The sequence below is a fragment of the Cygnus olor genome, chromosome 1, assembly GCF_009769625.2.
Source record: "Cygnus olor isolate bCygOlo1 chromosome 1, bCygOlo1.pri.v2, whole genome shotgun sequence".
NCBI classification, from domain to species: Eukaryota; Metazoa; Chordata; class Aves; order Anseriformes; family Anatidae; genus Cygnus; species Cygnus olor.
Genome location: NC_049169.1, coordinates 126,651,718 through 126,665,304, shown reverse-complemented (window position 1 = coordinate 126,665,304; position 13,587 = coordinate 126,651,718). Strand labels below are relative to the sequence as shown.

The 13,587-nt window shown below is 44.1% G+C and overlaps 2 protein-coding genes across 2 annotated transcripts; one reads left to right on the top strand and one right to left on the bottom strand.

Annotated features, from left to right (window-relative positions):
* Positions 1–524: 524 nt before the first annotated feature.
* On the bottom strand, positions 525–10,045 carry EIF1AX (eukaryotic translation initiation factor 1A X-linked). The gene is made up of 7 exons (XM_040532151.1): positions 9,895–10,045; positions 8,768–8,851; positions 6,923–7,026; positions 5,360–5,410; positions 4,333–4,414; positions 4,134–4,225; positions 525–1,877 (listed from the first exon to the last, which is right to left on the bottom strand). Exons 1-7 carry the CDS (start codon positions 9,908–9,910, stop codon positions 1,872–1,874), a joined length of 435 nt encoding a protein of 144 aa, XP_040388085.1. The 5' UTR covers positions 9,911–10,045; the 3' UTR covers positions 525–1,871.
* Positions 10,046–11,480: 1,435 nt separating this feature from the next.
* LOC121057658 lies at positions 11,481–13,228 on the top strand. The gene is made up of 2 exons (XM_040532136.1): positions 11,481–11,626; positions 12,199–13,228. Exons 1-2 carry the CDS (start codon positions 11,537–11,539, stop codon positions 12,880–12,882), a joined length of 774 nt encoding a protein of 257 aa, XP_040388070.1. The 5' UTR covers positions 11,481–11,536; the 3' UTR covers positions 12,883–13,228.
* The last annotated feature ends 359 nt before the right edge of the window (positions 13,229–13,587 follow it).

Sequence of the window (13,587 nt, the reverse complement as noted above, 5' to 3'; positions counted from 1 at the left end):
TATTTTAATCATTAACCTTTCTGCTAGCACAACTCAACAGAAATCTTCTGCACTTGGACCTCAAGCCCAGTTTTGAAAGCTTTTAACCATTTTCAGAGCTGCTCAATAGTCTGTAAAATAGGCTGAGGACACCAGTAAGCTAGGGAATGGTTTATAAACCTTACCCTGAAACTTCACAAGTTTTATGTTGATTCACAATTGAACTCTATAGACAGACAGTAATCTTATATACTTTAACATCAGGGAAGTAAGAATGCTGTGTCAATAGCATCTTTTCCCAATATTTAGCAAATTTTTACAATGAGCATTTAAAACCCATGAAACATTTGGCAAAACTACTCAATACTAAGAAACAGTCATCCCTAGAATAAGATCCAATAAAGTATAATAAGATCCAATAAAGTATAGAGATACTACGAAGAGGGAAAAATGTAAGAGAGAGGACATTATCTTAAAAGCTCTGGAAGTTCAAATCTAGCACAGAACTTCTCAAAAATCATGTAAAGCAATGAGGCCACTCAATATTTAAAGCCATTTTGTTTTTATCTATTGGGGTAGTCACTTTACATCATACCAAAAAGACTGTATAACGAATACAAGTGTCAAGAATCAGATTTTTATGGCACAAAAGGAAGTTTTGCATTAACCTGCTTTCAGAGTTGTTAAATACATAATTGAAGACAAACTAAGGCTACCACAAAATAATATTTGCATGATGATGTTAGTCTTTATTCAGCTTTTTGACTGACTCCTCCAGTCCAAAGGTGGAGAAGAATCTTTCCATTAATTTGTTTCAGTGATTCATCCTGGATGAAAAGATTCTTTTCCTACGTTTGACACAAGTGTAATTTCTCATTTATATCGTTATTCAAAGTTCACATAAACTTTAATGTTGTACCTTACACTGCATGGAGTTTAAGATTAAAATAAAACTCTACTCTTTAACATAACCTTTTCTATAATGTAAAAATATTCTACATGTTTAACATATCAAGAATGTTAAGCATTCACTTTGGGGGAAAAACTGTTTTACGTATTTTTCAGTACAAACCCAACTGCTAATGTTTTGTATTAAGGTATCCCTGTTAAGTTGGGTGCCACCCAGTGTTCATCTTCTGCAACTGCAGCTTAACTACTGAAAATACAGAAGAGCTATGCATACAAGACAGTTTTTAACAACTGCAAATTTGAGATGCTGCTTACTTTTCATTGTTTCTTCTCTCTACCTCTCCACTGTGGCAAATTTACATCTTCGAAATAATGAGTGTTTTTAATTATCAAAATCAGTATAAAAATAGCAGCATGCTAGTAGACATGAAAAGCAGATTCACGCATTATGAATTTAAATGCAGTTTTCTGCCTTCCTTTTACATTATCAAAATCTTTTTAAAGTTAGCATCAAGGCAAGGGGTATAAGGACAGACACTGCATAGTATGTTTTGATACTAATCTGAACTGGGTATTTAATCAAAATCCATGATAATTACAGGGTAAACAACTTTTATTTCAAAATACAAGATTAACTGCATTGTAGTGATGAAAGCAGAAGAGGGAAAAATGCAGTCTTTTACAGCCCACGTCACTGTATCTCACTTACATCCAGAGGTAAAAGCTCTAATTGGTGAAGAGACAAAATATTTGTGGCAATTCATTTAGCCTTTGTGATAATCCAGCATTATCCATCTCTAAAGAAATATAAATACTTTAAAACAAACATTGAAAATAAATCCTTTTGATGTAACAAACTACACTCTTTACCGAGAATTTTCAGTCTTCTTAAAAGAAAGGGACTTCACCCAAAAAATAATCAAAATATCAATGTAGAACAATCCTTGGAGGAAGAAAGTTGGAATGTAAACCTCTGTTCCAAATTAGATCTGAAAAATAAATTAAAAAAATAGTAATTTTCTTCACATGATTTTTAATCAATCAATTCTGTCTTTAAGCTATTTTTATAGTCAAAACGGGAAACTTCCTGAACTCACTACAATAATGTTTTTACCTCAGCTTGTATCCCATTTTCTCAATAAGCAAACATCCGCTTTCCTCTTATGTCCCTGCCACCAATGTTATGATACTACAGTTATATAAGGGAGCAATTATGCCAACATGCTCACATATAAACAGTACAGATGTAAAAAAAGCTCACAATTCTCAAGAACAAAAGCCAAAACTGAGTTTAAGGGTAAGGTCCCTAAGTACTGACTATCCAAACAAGCTTAGTGGCAAAATGAACAGTTTTCTAACCATCCTTCTGACATGAGCAGCCCAGGAAAGGCTCCACCAAGTCTTTCACATTAATTCTGACTTTCAAAGCCACAATTCATTCTAAGTGGACTGCAACGATCCTCAGAGATTACTCATATTTTGTTACTTACACTTGCTCGTTTCTTAAAGAATACTGTAATATTGCATAGCTCCTTTCTTAAAGAATATTGTAATATTGCATAGCTGAATAAAGTTAAAAACAATGCTAGCTGCTCACATTAATATATTATCCCACACAAAGATCCATCTGCTTGGAAATTTTATTCTTGCAATATTCATACAGCAATTTAGCACTTTAAGTAGCTTCATTATTAAAAGCATGCAGTACTAGAAAGCATTTCTAGCTAAACCTTCAATAAGCTCAACCACTGACAGATCTAAAGGGCAATTTCTGAAGTCTGAAGAAAACTTATCAAGATTTTGATACTTTGAAAATACGTGACCGAAATTGAGAGCCTCAATGAGGTCAAAATAATACAAGCATTTAAAGAGAATTAGCCATATCACCAACTCAGAGAAACGACTAAAAAGATGAAGAGTTAAAGCATCAGGAGACGATTACAACAGTCTATCCAATTAAGTTAACTCACTGGCTCAATAAGTTACTACTTATCCCCTGAGCCTGCTGACTGTGCACACATTCACCTCTCTACTGCAAAATAAAGAGAATCATCATAGGAAAGATTTCACAGCAGATTCTAATTTGAATTATAATAAATTTTACTACCGTAAGAATGTGCAGAGTCAGTTACTACGGGTTAGTGATAAGCAGTAACACAGCTGAATGTGACAATCCGCAAATTCACAATTATGATTAACTTTAGTTCGACTAAGGTGAAGCTTTTTATGATTTTATGGAATTCACAGCACACAACAGAGATTTAAGGTCTTTTTAAAAAAAAAAAAACAAATCCTTCAACTGTTTCTTTACTTATTATTAGATGGTGAGATTTTTAAAGCTACAGAGAAACTAGGAAGTTGAAACCTACATGGTTATGCAAGTCCTCAAAACATCTATGTAACCTGTGACCTATTACAGCAATTGGTGTCCAACGTAATTTGGGTCAACATTGCCTATGGCTCATCTTGGTTCAAATGAACTGGCCAAATCTGCCGCACATGGCATGGGAGCTGACCCACAGGTCTTTGTGCAGGCTCCCTGAGTGGTCTTTCCAAACTACTTTGCAGGAGATGCCAGGAAATCCTACTAGTCCTGCTAAACCTTCCTGTATCATCTACTTTGCTTTCCAACATGAGCCCCTTGTAAGGAGCTTACAGTTCAGAGAGCAGTACTTAGGGAAATGTTCCACTCCTTCAGTATCCAGCTACATCCAAGTATCTAGCTGGTGAATTTTGTAACTGCAATTCCTCCTCCATGTGTACACACACACACGCAATCACTCAAACGGGCACTGCAACATAAACCTGAGTCTTTGGGGTCAAGCTACTTTGATTTTGAGCATCTTAAAGGTAATGAGAAGACTGCTCTTCATTTAAGTTTTAATAGTATGACACTAAGCATACATGCTTTGCACAGAGGTGAACTAGAAGAGGACTGTAGGACAGAAAAGAGAACGGAACCCTTTTCTGAAGCAGTAACCTCAAACAACTGCAAGGATTGTCTGAGGAGAAGCTTTATTCTGAAAAGAATTCCAGGAGCTGATGAAGTGAAAGAACAGGTCCTCGAAGAAGTGCAAACTGAGAATGTGAATACGCTATCATAAAATTATTTTAAGAATAAAATCCTTGACAAGGTAAGCTATTCTGAACATTAATGTATTGTTTTACTTGTTCTAAAAAACACTGAAAAACAGCTTATTGCCAAAGATGACAAACGTGATACAAAATACATGTCTACTACTTACATCATCAATATCTTCATCATCATCTCCAATATCATCGAACTGGATTTCATCATCATCTCCAGGACCAAATGTGTCTGTTTCATTGATTTTAGCTAAAAAAGCATTTAAAGAAGTTAAGGAATGAAATTATACCAAGTCAAGACACACTGCATATTCTTGTCCAATATGAACTTTGAATTTAAACTAAGAAGATTCTTACCATGTTCTGGAAGTTCCCCATATGCTTTCAGACTTCTGGCTTCATCTGCATTGTATTTCAGAATAACATCAGCCTTGTTATCCTAAATAAAGATTTATTAGACTTTATTAGTCATCTATGAAGGAAAAAAAAACCTCCCTACTAACTACAGTTAACTAGTAACACCTATATTGTTTATAGAATAGCAATATCTTGTTCCTCTATTTTCTTTAATTCTGAGCTTAAAAAAAAAAAGCCCATTTGTAGAATATCTTCATCTCTGCTGGGTGATATTTAATTTTGTCCTATTCTAAGTCACTTGAGAAGTTCAGTTCCATGCCTTTAAAATTAATCTTTCTTCAGAAAATAGGCATAGTGAGGTGTTTGGTGGTCGCTGTGAAAGTTTTAAGCAATTCAATATATGCAGTAAATGACAACACCTTAAATACTTTACAATTTTATAATGTACGTTTCAGAAGCAGAATCTATCTTTGACTAACTGATGACACAATACTAGAATTCATGAAAAAACATCTACCTAATGAAAGTTTGACAACTGTTTTCCATTAACCTTTACACTAGGTAAAGTTATATTACTCTGTTTCTGGAAATTTAAGTAGAAACTAATCAGCAATTAATTGGTCTTTTAAGGTAAAAAGCCTAAACACCAAGGATCCAAAATTCTGATTACCACAATAAAGAGTTTGGTGCTTGGCTCCATCTTCCTTATATCACAAGACCCAAGCATCAAACAGCTACACCTGGAAAAAAATAAAAGTTCAGGTGTGATGTCATTAAGACCAGTGAAATGCCGACAAAGTCTCAGGGTGCAATTAAATTTGGAAGAACAAGTTGTACCAGGTATTTGTCATCTAGTCATGACAATCCTTCTGTAATACAAGGAAAATAAAAATCATGATTTAGAATAACTACACACAAATTCAAAAAAAATTAGACGGCAATTTACTCGGGATACCTGCTGCAACTTAACATTAAATAAAGCAGCTTATAAGTTATTTTTCAGTAGCTAATTACATAGAATTTTTACCTGGTAGTCTCGTAAGCCAACCAGTATAATATCTGATGTATTAATCCAAACCTGAAAGAGTAAGCATGTGTTGTATTTATTTATATATATATATACACACACACATATATACACTGAAAGACATTAAAATTACACTACAGTTACCGTTTCCACCTTCTAACCAATTAACTGGAAATATCCAATGTCATATTTTAACAGCAAAACCAAGCTTATTAATATCTGTAGATTTATTAGTAATAGCTCTTTAATATGCTAAATAAGGTAAATCAAACTTCCTTGAAGGGCTTCTAGCCAGCACGGTAGTTATTAGGTCATAACTTTAGGGAGAACAACAGAAATACAGCACCAAGCCACCCTTCTGAACTGAGCTCCACAACAGCAAAAAAAGAAAGAAAGAAAGAGCTGGTGAAGGGGGTGATGGACGAGCACAGTGATGAACCCAAGGAAATGAATGGAGCTGCTTCTCCTAACTGACTACGCTCATCAGTCAAACCGAAGCCAGAAACCTGCAGAACAGGACACGCGGATATAAATGCACAAGACAGTTCTAACCCACACTAGCTTGGTTTTTGTAGAAGGAGCCTATTTCAGTTAAGACTTCCTTTTGACACAGGGAACAGTGAAGTGATGCTTTCCGTTGTGAGAAATTAATTCTGCAGTGCCTAGCTTTTATCTGTGAGCGTTCTTCATTACCTTCAACAGTTCAAGTAACAAATGTATTGCTGGCAGCTAGCAGGGCTCACACTGACACCAAGATACATGCGTTCACTGGTCTCCAAAAACTAACAGGTAGGAAATCCACAACGAGCACAGTGACCAGCTATTTTTATTGAGACCCGTCAGTACCATGCACCACAAAGGACAGAAAGTTGTAACATCTGAAAAGTGTAAGAGACGACACCATCCAAAGATGGCAGAGTCATGACAGCAAATGTAACTTCCCTGAAGGTACAAAGTTTTGCAGATCAGCTCTGCATTTCATCTTTCTAGGAACTGATGAAGTGGACAATGAAGTGATGGCATTTGGGGTGCCTGCAGGAAGCTGTACATTTTTCCCCAATCCCCCTACCAGAACTATTCCCAGATAAGTCACCAGTGAGAAGATGACAATAAATAGTTCCTCCCAAGTTCAAACAATAAACTAAGAGGGATATCAAAACATGATTCTTCATGGTTTTAGGAAATAGCATACAAAAAAATGGCTTTAGACAACCCTTTTACACCTCCATCTTCCTCTGCTGGATGTCACTCATATAAACAGAAGCTCTCCTGCTAAGCTAAGAACCGATCTAGTCTCAGATACCGCATGCTGATTTTTGAAATGATCATCACGTTCCCAACCCCATCCCCTACTACACACCTCCCACCACACCAGGTTGCCCAAAGCCCCATCCAGCCTGGCCTTGAACACTTCCATGGGGATGGGGCATCCACAGCTTCTCTGGGCAGCCTGTTTCAGTTAGAAATACTAACTGTATTCTGTAAAGAGCTATACACAGATTTTTTTACAATTGCTTATCATGCATAATGCCACTGTTTTCTATTGCAGTGCTTCCGAATTACCTTTTTTCTTAGTTTCCCTCTGATATGACATAACCTCTTCACACCATCGAAACACAATGCCTCCAGTCTTCCATTGCCTAACATCTTGATCACCTGGGCGTATTCTGAAAGAGACAGAAAGTTTGAGCAAAGCTACAATACAGGAACAGCTTCATAAAACAAGTGGTATCTTTTGTCCTTGTAACCAAAATCTGCTGTAACATTTTAGCAAACACAAACTCCTGAGAGGCCAATTATTCAGCCACACGGGCTGATGGAATTTCCATATCGTTGCTGATGTTAATGTTTGCAAACACTGGTCCTTCCTGGTTGTATCCACACTTTTGTTTCCGTTACATGCTTACTGAAGATGATTCTTACTGCTACCAAGTCATGCTCAGAGTTTAAGTTAATTACAGCAACACAACTCTTGTCCTGACAAAATCATGTGTCACTACCAAGGGAAGAGGAAGAAGTGGCACCTTCTGTGTACCCCACCAACACTCTGAATCCCTTCTACAGAAAAAAAGTGTTCTGCTTGCAAGGACAATTTCTGATGATGTCAGGAACTGTCTGAAAGGCATCCCCGTGCTTACCAGGCTTCAGCTGTGGAAGCTTCTCTCCAGCATCCCTCCCATCCTTGCCATCTCTCACATTATTTTTAATCTGTTTCCCTCATTCAGATGCAGAAATCACTACTGAAGTACTTTACTCACAGTATTAAAGTTTGCAACATAACATATCACCACTTAACTGAAAGGGATATAGCTTGTGAGAATGATAACATTATCTGACCACCCACACTTGCCAGGAAAAGGAACTTTCTCAATTAGCCAGAGCTGTATCTCAATATTCTACAACCTTTTCATACCACAAGCTAGACAGTGCAACAAACCACATCGTAATATTAAAAATTGAGTGGATTTCATTAAACAGATTTTGCTTGGAAGTTGAAAAGGACTTTGAGTTTTATAGGCGCATCAAAATCAACTTGTTTTACTTACAACTTTCCCAGAATTTCAGCAAAAGATTAAAAAAATGCATTAAGATGGTGCTGTCTTCACAGCCATTTAAGGTCAGCACTCTGCCAGTATTTCTCACAAGCCTTAGTTTATTTGCTCTTAGTGCTCAGCTGTTCACTAGGGAAGCACTCACATATAAGCAAGCCACTACAAGAGTGTAACACGCAGGACAGGGTAAGCCAAAAGGCAGGTGAGATCACTGTCACCAGAAGGCAGAGGACAGGGGAATCCCAGCCATCACCCTCCAGCCAAATACTCCTGTTGCTTGCTTTGCCTGAACACGTCCAAGTCAGGACCTTCTGATAGTTCCCATTTTAATACCTGTTGGGCATCCCACCCCCAACCTGGCAGGCAATTCATCTAAGCCAAGAGGAGACAGTGGAAGAACGCTGAGGTTACTTTTCAGCCAGTGACTTCAGAGATCTCAGAGAAGGACCCAGGAAATGCTACAGTTGGTATAAAACAGGGAGCAGGACCACGCATCCAAGAGACAGCCAGCAACTGCTGGAAGGAGCAGCTAAGCTAGCTGCTTACAGCCCCTCACACAGAACAACTCAAGGGATCCCCAGAGAACGTTTACATACATACAGTATTACACATCAAATAACGTCAGGGAGGGGCAAGCTTCATTCTTAAGTAGTGAAGCTATTTAACATTTCCCTTTTCCTAATGTCACCCTTCTACCCTCAATCTGTAATTTAGAATTCAAATACAACCCCAATAAGAATCCCCCTTTCTCTTCCAGAATAACTTTGTGCTTCTCAGACATCCAGACGTTTTGTGTGTGTCACTTATATATCTGACTGAAAACAATGGCACCGACAAACTGTAGTTGAGAACTCACCTTGCCCGTCTTCCTTGAACACCAGTTCTCTTTTTTCTGATTCGTTCTCATTCTTACCTCGTCGTCTATTTTTACCTCCTTTACCTACATTTTAAAAGTGGAGAAAAGAGTATGTGTTATTACCTGTAAAGGGCCTGGAACACAAGTCCTATGGGGAGCGGCTGAGGGAACTGGGGTCGTTTAGTCTGGAGAAAAGGAGGCTCAGGGGAGACCTTATTGCTGTCTATAACTACTTGAAAGGAAGGTGTGGGGAGCTGGGGGTCGGCCTCTCCTCACAGATAACTAGTGATAGGACTAGAGGGAATGGCCTCAAGTTATGCTAAGGGAGGTTTAGGTTGGAAATGAGGAGACATTTCTTCTCAGAAAGAGCAGTCAGGCACTGGAATGGGTTGCCCAGGGAGGTGGTGGAGTCACTGTCCCTAGAGGTGTTTAAGAAAAGGCTGGACGTGCTGCTTAGGGACGTGGTTCAGTGGGCGACAGGGGTGGTATGGGAATGGTTGGAGCAGGTGATTTTGGATGAGTTTTGCAACCCTAATGATTCTGTGAATACACTAAGCGAAGTAATCAGACTTCCGGGGATTTCTGTGCCTGTTTTCTACACGGCACTTTTGATTGCCCTGTCCAGATCTGGCTATTTTGCTCATTTCCCCATTTCCACCTCCAACCTTAACCCGAGCAGCGACACACTCCCGGCAGCGCACAGCCCCACGATTTCAACCTCCCTGCGCCGCCCCGGGCCGCCCGCCGCCTTCACAGAGCTTTTTAGGACCCCCCCACCCCCAGACCCTCCCGACCCCCCCGGCGCAGAGCGGGGCACCCCACCGGGGCCACCCTTCAACCCCCCTCCGCCTCCACCCGGCGGGCCGCGGCCGGGCGCGGTGCAGCAGGCCCACACGTGGCAGCGGCCGGGCGGCCCCGCTCCCCCCGGGAGGCAGCGGAGGGGCTCGGCTCGGAGCAGGGCGGCCCCGGGCGGGCCGCGGGGCCCCCCCCTCTCCCCTCCTCCCTCCCGCACCGGCGGGGCCGGCCCCCGGGGGGAGGCCGCGGCTGGGCCCCGAGGCCGGGGGAACGCAGCCGGCGGGGCGGCGGGGAAGGAGGGGAGGGGGCGGCGGGGCCGGGGGGGGCCTCACCTTTGTTCTTGGGCATGGCGCCGGGCGCGGGGCGGCGGAGGGCGGCGGGTGGGCCTGCGGGCGGCTCCGCGAGCGGCGGCTGCGCGCGGGGTGGGCGGCGGGGACGGAAGGCGCGGGGCTGCTGCGGTCCGGCCCCAACGCGCCCCCTGGCGGCGTGGAGGAGCCGGAGCCGCGATGCTGGGCAAGTCCTGCTGGTGGTGGGCGTGCACTGTGCGTGTGTGTGCGCACGTGTGTGTACGTGCGTGTGTGTGCGTGTGTTAACTGTCCCTGCAGCAGCCCACACGGTGCTGTGCTCTGCGCTTGGAGGTAGAACAGCGCCGGTATCACACCGGTGCTGTGCCTGCTCCTGAGCAGTGCTGGCACCGCATCAGGACTCCCTCCAACCGCCCCCCCCCCAGGGCCAGCAGGCTGGGGGTGGGCAAAAAGAGACCAAGGAACATCACCAGGGCAGCTGACCTAACCCAACCAAAGGGATATTCCGTGCCATGTGGTGTCACACTCAGCAATAAAAGAAGCACAGCCTTGAAGCAACCCACACCGTGTTCCCCATCCACTTTCCTACATGCACTGTGGGGGCTTTAGCTCCTCTCACCGTGTGTAGGGTTTTTGTTTCAGCAGGACCACAATGGTTGTCAGACCCTCTGCTGCTAACTAGCCAAGTGGCTTCTGGTAGATTTATGTCCCATTGTTTCCATGTCCCAGCACCCCATGCTCGTAACATAGTCTTTAACAGTCCATTGTATCTCTCAACCTTCCCAGAGGCTTGTGGGTGATAAGGGATGTGATATACCCACTCAATGCCATGCCTCTTGGCCCAGGAGGTGACAAGATTGTTTCGGAAATGACTCCCATTGTCAGACTCAATTCTCTCTGGTGTACCATGATGTCCCAGCACTTGCCTTTCCAGGCCCAAGATAGTGTTTGTAACCCCCTACTTGCCCTTTGGGCAAAAAGAGACCAAGGAACATCACCAGGGCAGTTGACCTAACCCAACCAAAGGGATATTCCGCGCCATGTGGTGTCACACTCAGCAATAAAAGGTGGAAAAAGGAAGAAGAGGGGAGGGGTGGGCTCTCATTGTGAAAACGTCTGTCCTCCCAAACAACGGCTATGTGCATTGAGGCCCTGCTTCAAGGATGTGGTCAAGCATCACTCGGTGGTGGGAAATAGAGAGTATTTTCTTTCCTCTGCACTTCCACATAGCCTTTGCTTTTTTTTTTCCTTTCCCTTTTTTCCCTTTAGTTAAATTTTTTAATTAATAATATTTTCCCTTAATAATTATTTTTTCCTTTAATTAAATTATCCTTATCTCAACCCGTGAGTTGTTTCTTTCCTTTTCTTCTTCCCTTCCCCTTGTCTTCTGAGGAGGGGGAGTGAGAGAGTGGCTGTGGTGGAGTTCAGCTGCCTACCAAGGTAAAACCACCACACTGGGGAATGGGGCTGCAGCTTTCCCCTTGCAGGTTCAAGCAGTAGCAAAGCTGAGTATGTATCCCCGAGGTGCACAAGACGCAGAGGCTGAGACAGGACCCTAAGATGACCGGCTTGTTGGGTTTGTGCTTTGCACATTGCAGTGGCCGAGTGCACAGTGCTGAGCCGAGACTGGGGACATGGACTGGGGCCTCCCAGGGCTGCAGTGGTCACCATGGTGCTCTGGTGCCCACAACAGAACTGGGATGAGTCGGCATGGGGACTGTCACTGGGGCTCTGTGATGCAGTGCGCTTCAGGCCATCGGTGAGTGCGGCAGGCGGGGGGAAGGCTGGCCGAGGGCAGGGTCAGGGGCACAAACGCCAGCCCCCAGGGTGGTTTCTAAGGCTGGGATGAGGGCGCAGCCACTCCGGGGAGGGCCTTGGGCTGGGCACAGAGGTGCCCCAGTGAGGGCAAGTGCCCAGAGGCTTCGGGGATGTGGCAGGCACCTGTGGCCCCAGGAGACGCTGCTGCCCCACGGGGGATGGGGCCTGGGAGAGCGTACTGTGGTGCCACCTGCCTTCTCAGCACCCCTGCCCTGGGCAAAGCCCAGCCCAGGGCTGCTCATGGGGAGAGCTTTGCAGGATGGTCCCCACGCCACCTCTGGCCAGGGCTCACGGCCCTGTTGGACACCTGACAGCTGCGCACAGACACTTGCCTGGGATGGCCTGCGGCCCTGTACATGCAGCGCTCACAAACCCTGCCCTTGCTGCCTCCAAGCTCCATTGCCCCCTCTCCTACCTACCCTCGCGTCTCTCTGGCTCCTGTCCCTTCTCCCCCTGCCACCAGCTCCCTCACACCCAGCCCTGCTGAGCCCCCTTCTCTCCCATCTCCTCCAGACCATGGCTATCGGTATAATTCACCTCCTGTCAGTGCTGGGCCTCCTTCAGCTCACTCTCAAGGTTGGGGACCAGCCCGACAAGGTCACCCAAGACCTCATTCAAGAACAAGAGAAGATGCTGAGAGAGGAGATGTCGTGGCTGCTGCAGGAGGTCAAAGAAGGAAGCAAGCTGGAGAGTGAGAACAGCACACTGTTTGTGTTCCTCGCTGCGTGCCACCACTGGCAGTTCTGGGCACTTGCCGAAGTGCTTCTCATTCTGTTTGGGATGTACTGGCTGCCCAGGCAGAGAAAAGCTGACACCAATGGTGATTCTGACCCATGGAGCTCAACCAGTGAGGATGGGGATGTAGGAGAGGAAGAGGATGAAAAAGTTGAGGATGAGTTGATGGAGGAACAGGAGGAGTGGGAAGAAGTGCACTTCAACGACCAACGTGACCCAGGCCTGCTTGTGGGTCTGCTCAGGGAGGCTGTGCTGCCAAAGCTTCTTGAGATGGAGAACATAATGGAAGAGATGGCAGGGACAAATTCTGCATCAGCAAACTCCCTTCAGAGATCCACTTTCATGAGCGAGCTGCAGGCAGAGATGGGGTTGTTTGCAACTCTCTTTGAGAACAACCTAGCTATTTCATCCCTCATTTGCTCCAAGGACCAACTTAATGGTTCTCCTTCAAGCTTCCACTGAGGAATACCTGCAAAAATTAGATGTGTAGATGCTTAAGAATAGTCAAAATAGTTAAGATTGTTTGTTAGGAGATGTTCTCCATATCGATTAGTCACCTGAATAGAAATAGATTTGTAGTTTATAAGGACTACCCTGCAGCTGGGTTTCAGGACTCCAGCAAACCTGTGAATTGAAGCGTCTCACCTGATCCAGCTGAAGATGCTGTTCCCAGGAGTCCTGCAGCAGAGTCTCCCATTACCACCACCATTACCACCCGGACAGCAGCTGCCCATGCTGCTGGGGGAGTGGATCCCCTCTAGAACCATTAGTTTAAGTAAAAAGCTAATAAATTATATTGTTTGAACACTGTCCCTGAGTGTCTTCTCCTGATTGTCTAGGAGAAACTTTGTTGGAGGACGCTAGCCTTTGGTTCCATCTCTTCCCTGTAATAAAGAGATGATCTTTGGGCTTGGTTGTATGTTAGCAGTGGTTACATTTCTGAGTAGTCATTTGACAACAGCAGGATTTCTGCAGCCTGCTGTTAGGTGAGGTAAGTGCAAAGCGCACCGCTGCCTCTTGCAGCCGCTGCTGCTCAGGAGTGCTGCTGCCCAGCTGCAGGGGCTCAGCGCAGTGCCTGGGGATCCGGGGTCTCTGCCCAGGCTGGGTGTGCTGGCTCTGGCTAGGATGTTAACTGTCCCTGCAGCAGCCCATACAATGCTGTGCTCT

Bases quoted from the DNA above. Each gene is read 5' to 3' on its own strand.
- EIF1AX (XM_040532151.1), bottom strand. The intron at 7,027-8,767 runs GTGAGTTCTCAA...TGTCTCTTTCAG, and splicing joins GTTCAAGGAAGACGGGCAAG to AATACGCCCAGGTGATCAAG. The intron at 4,226-4,332 runs GTAAGAATCTTC...ATGCTTTTTTAG, and splicing joins TGGGGAACTTCCAGAACATG to CTAAAATCAATGAAACAGAC.
- LOC121057658 (XM_040532136.1), top strand. From the start codon at position 11,537: ATGGTGCTCTGGTGCCCACAACAGAACTGGGATGAGTCGGCATGGGGA. The intron at 11,627-12,198 runs GTGAGTGCGGCA...CATCTCCTCCAG, and splicing joins CAGTGCGCTTCAGGCCATCG to ACCATGGCTATCGGTATAAT.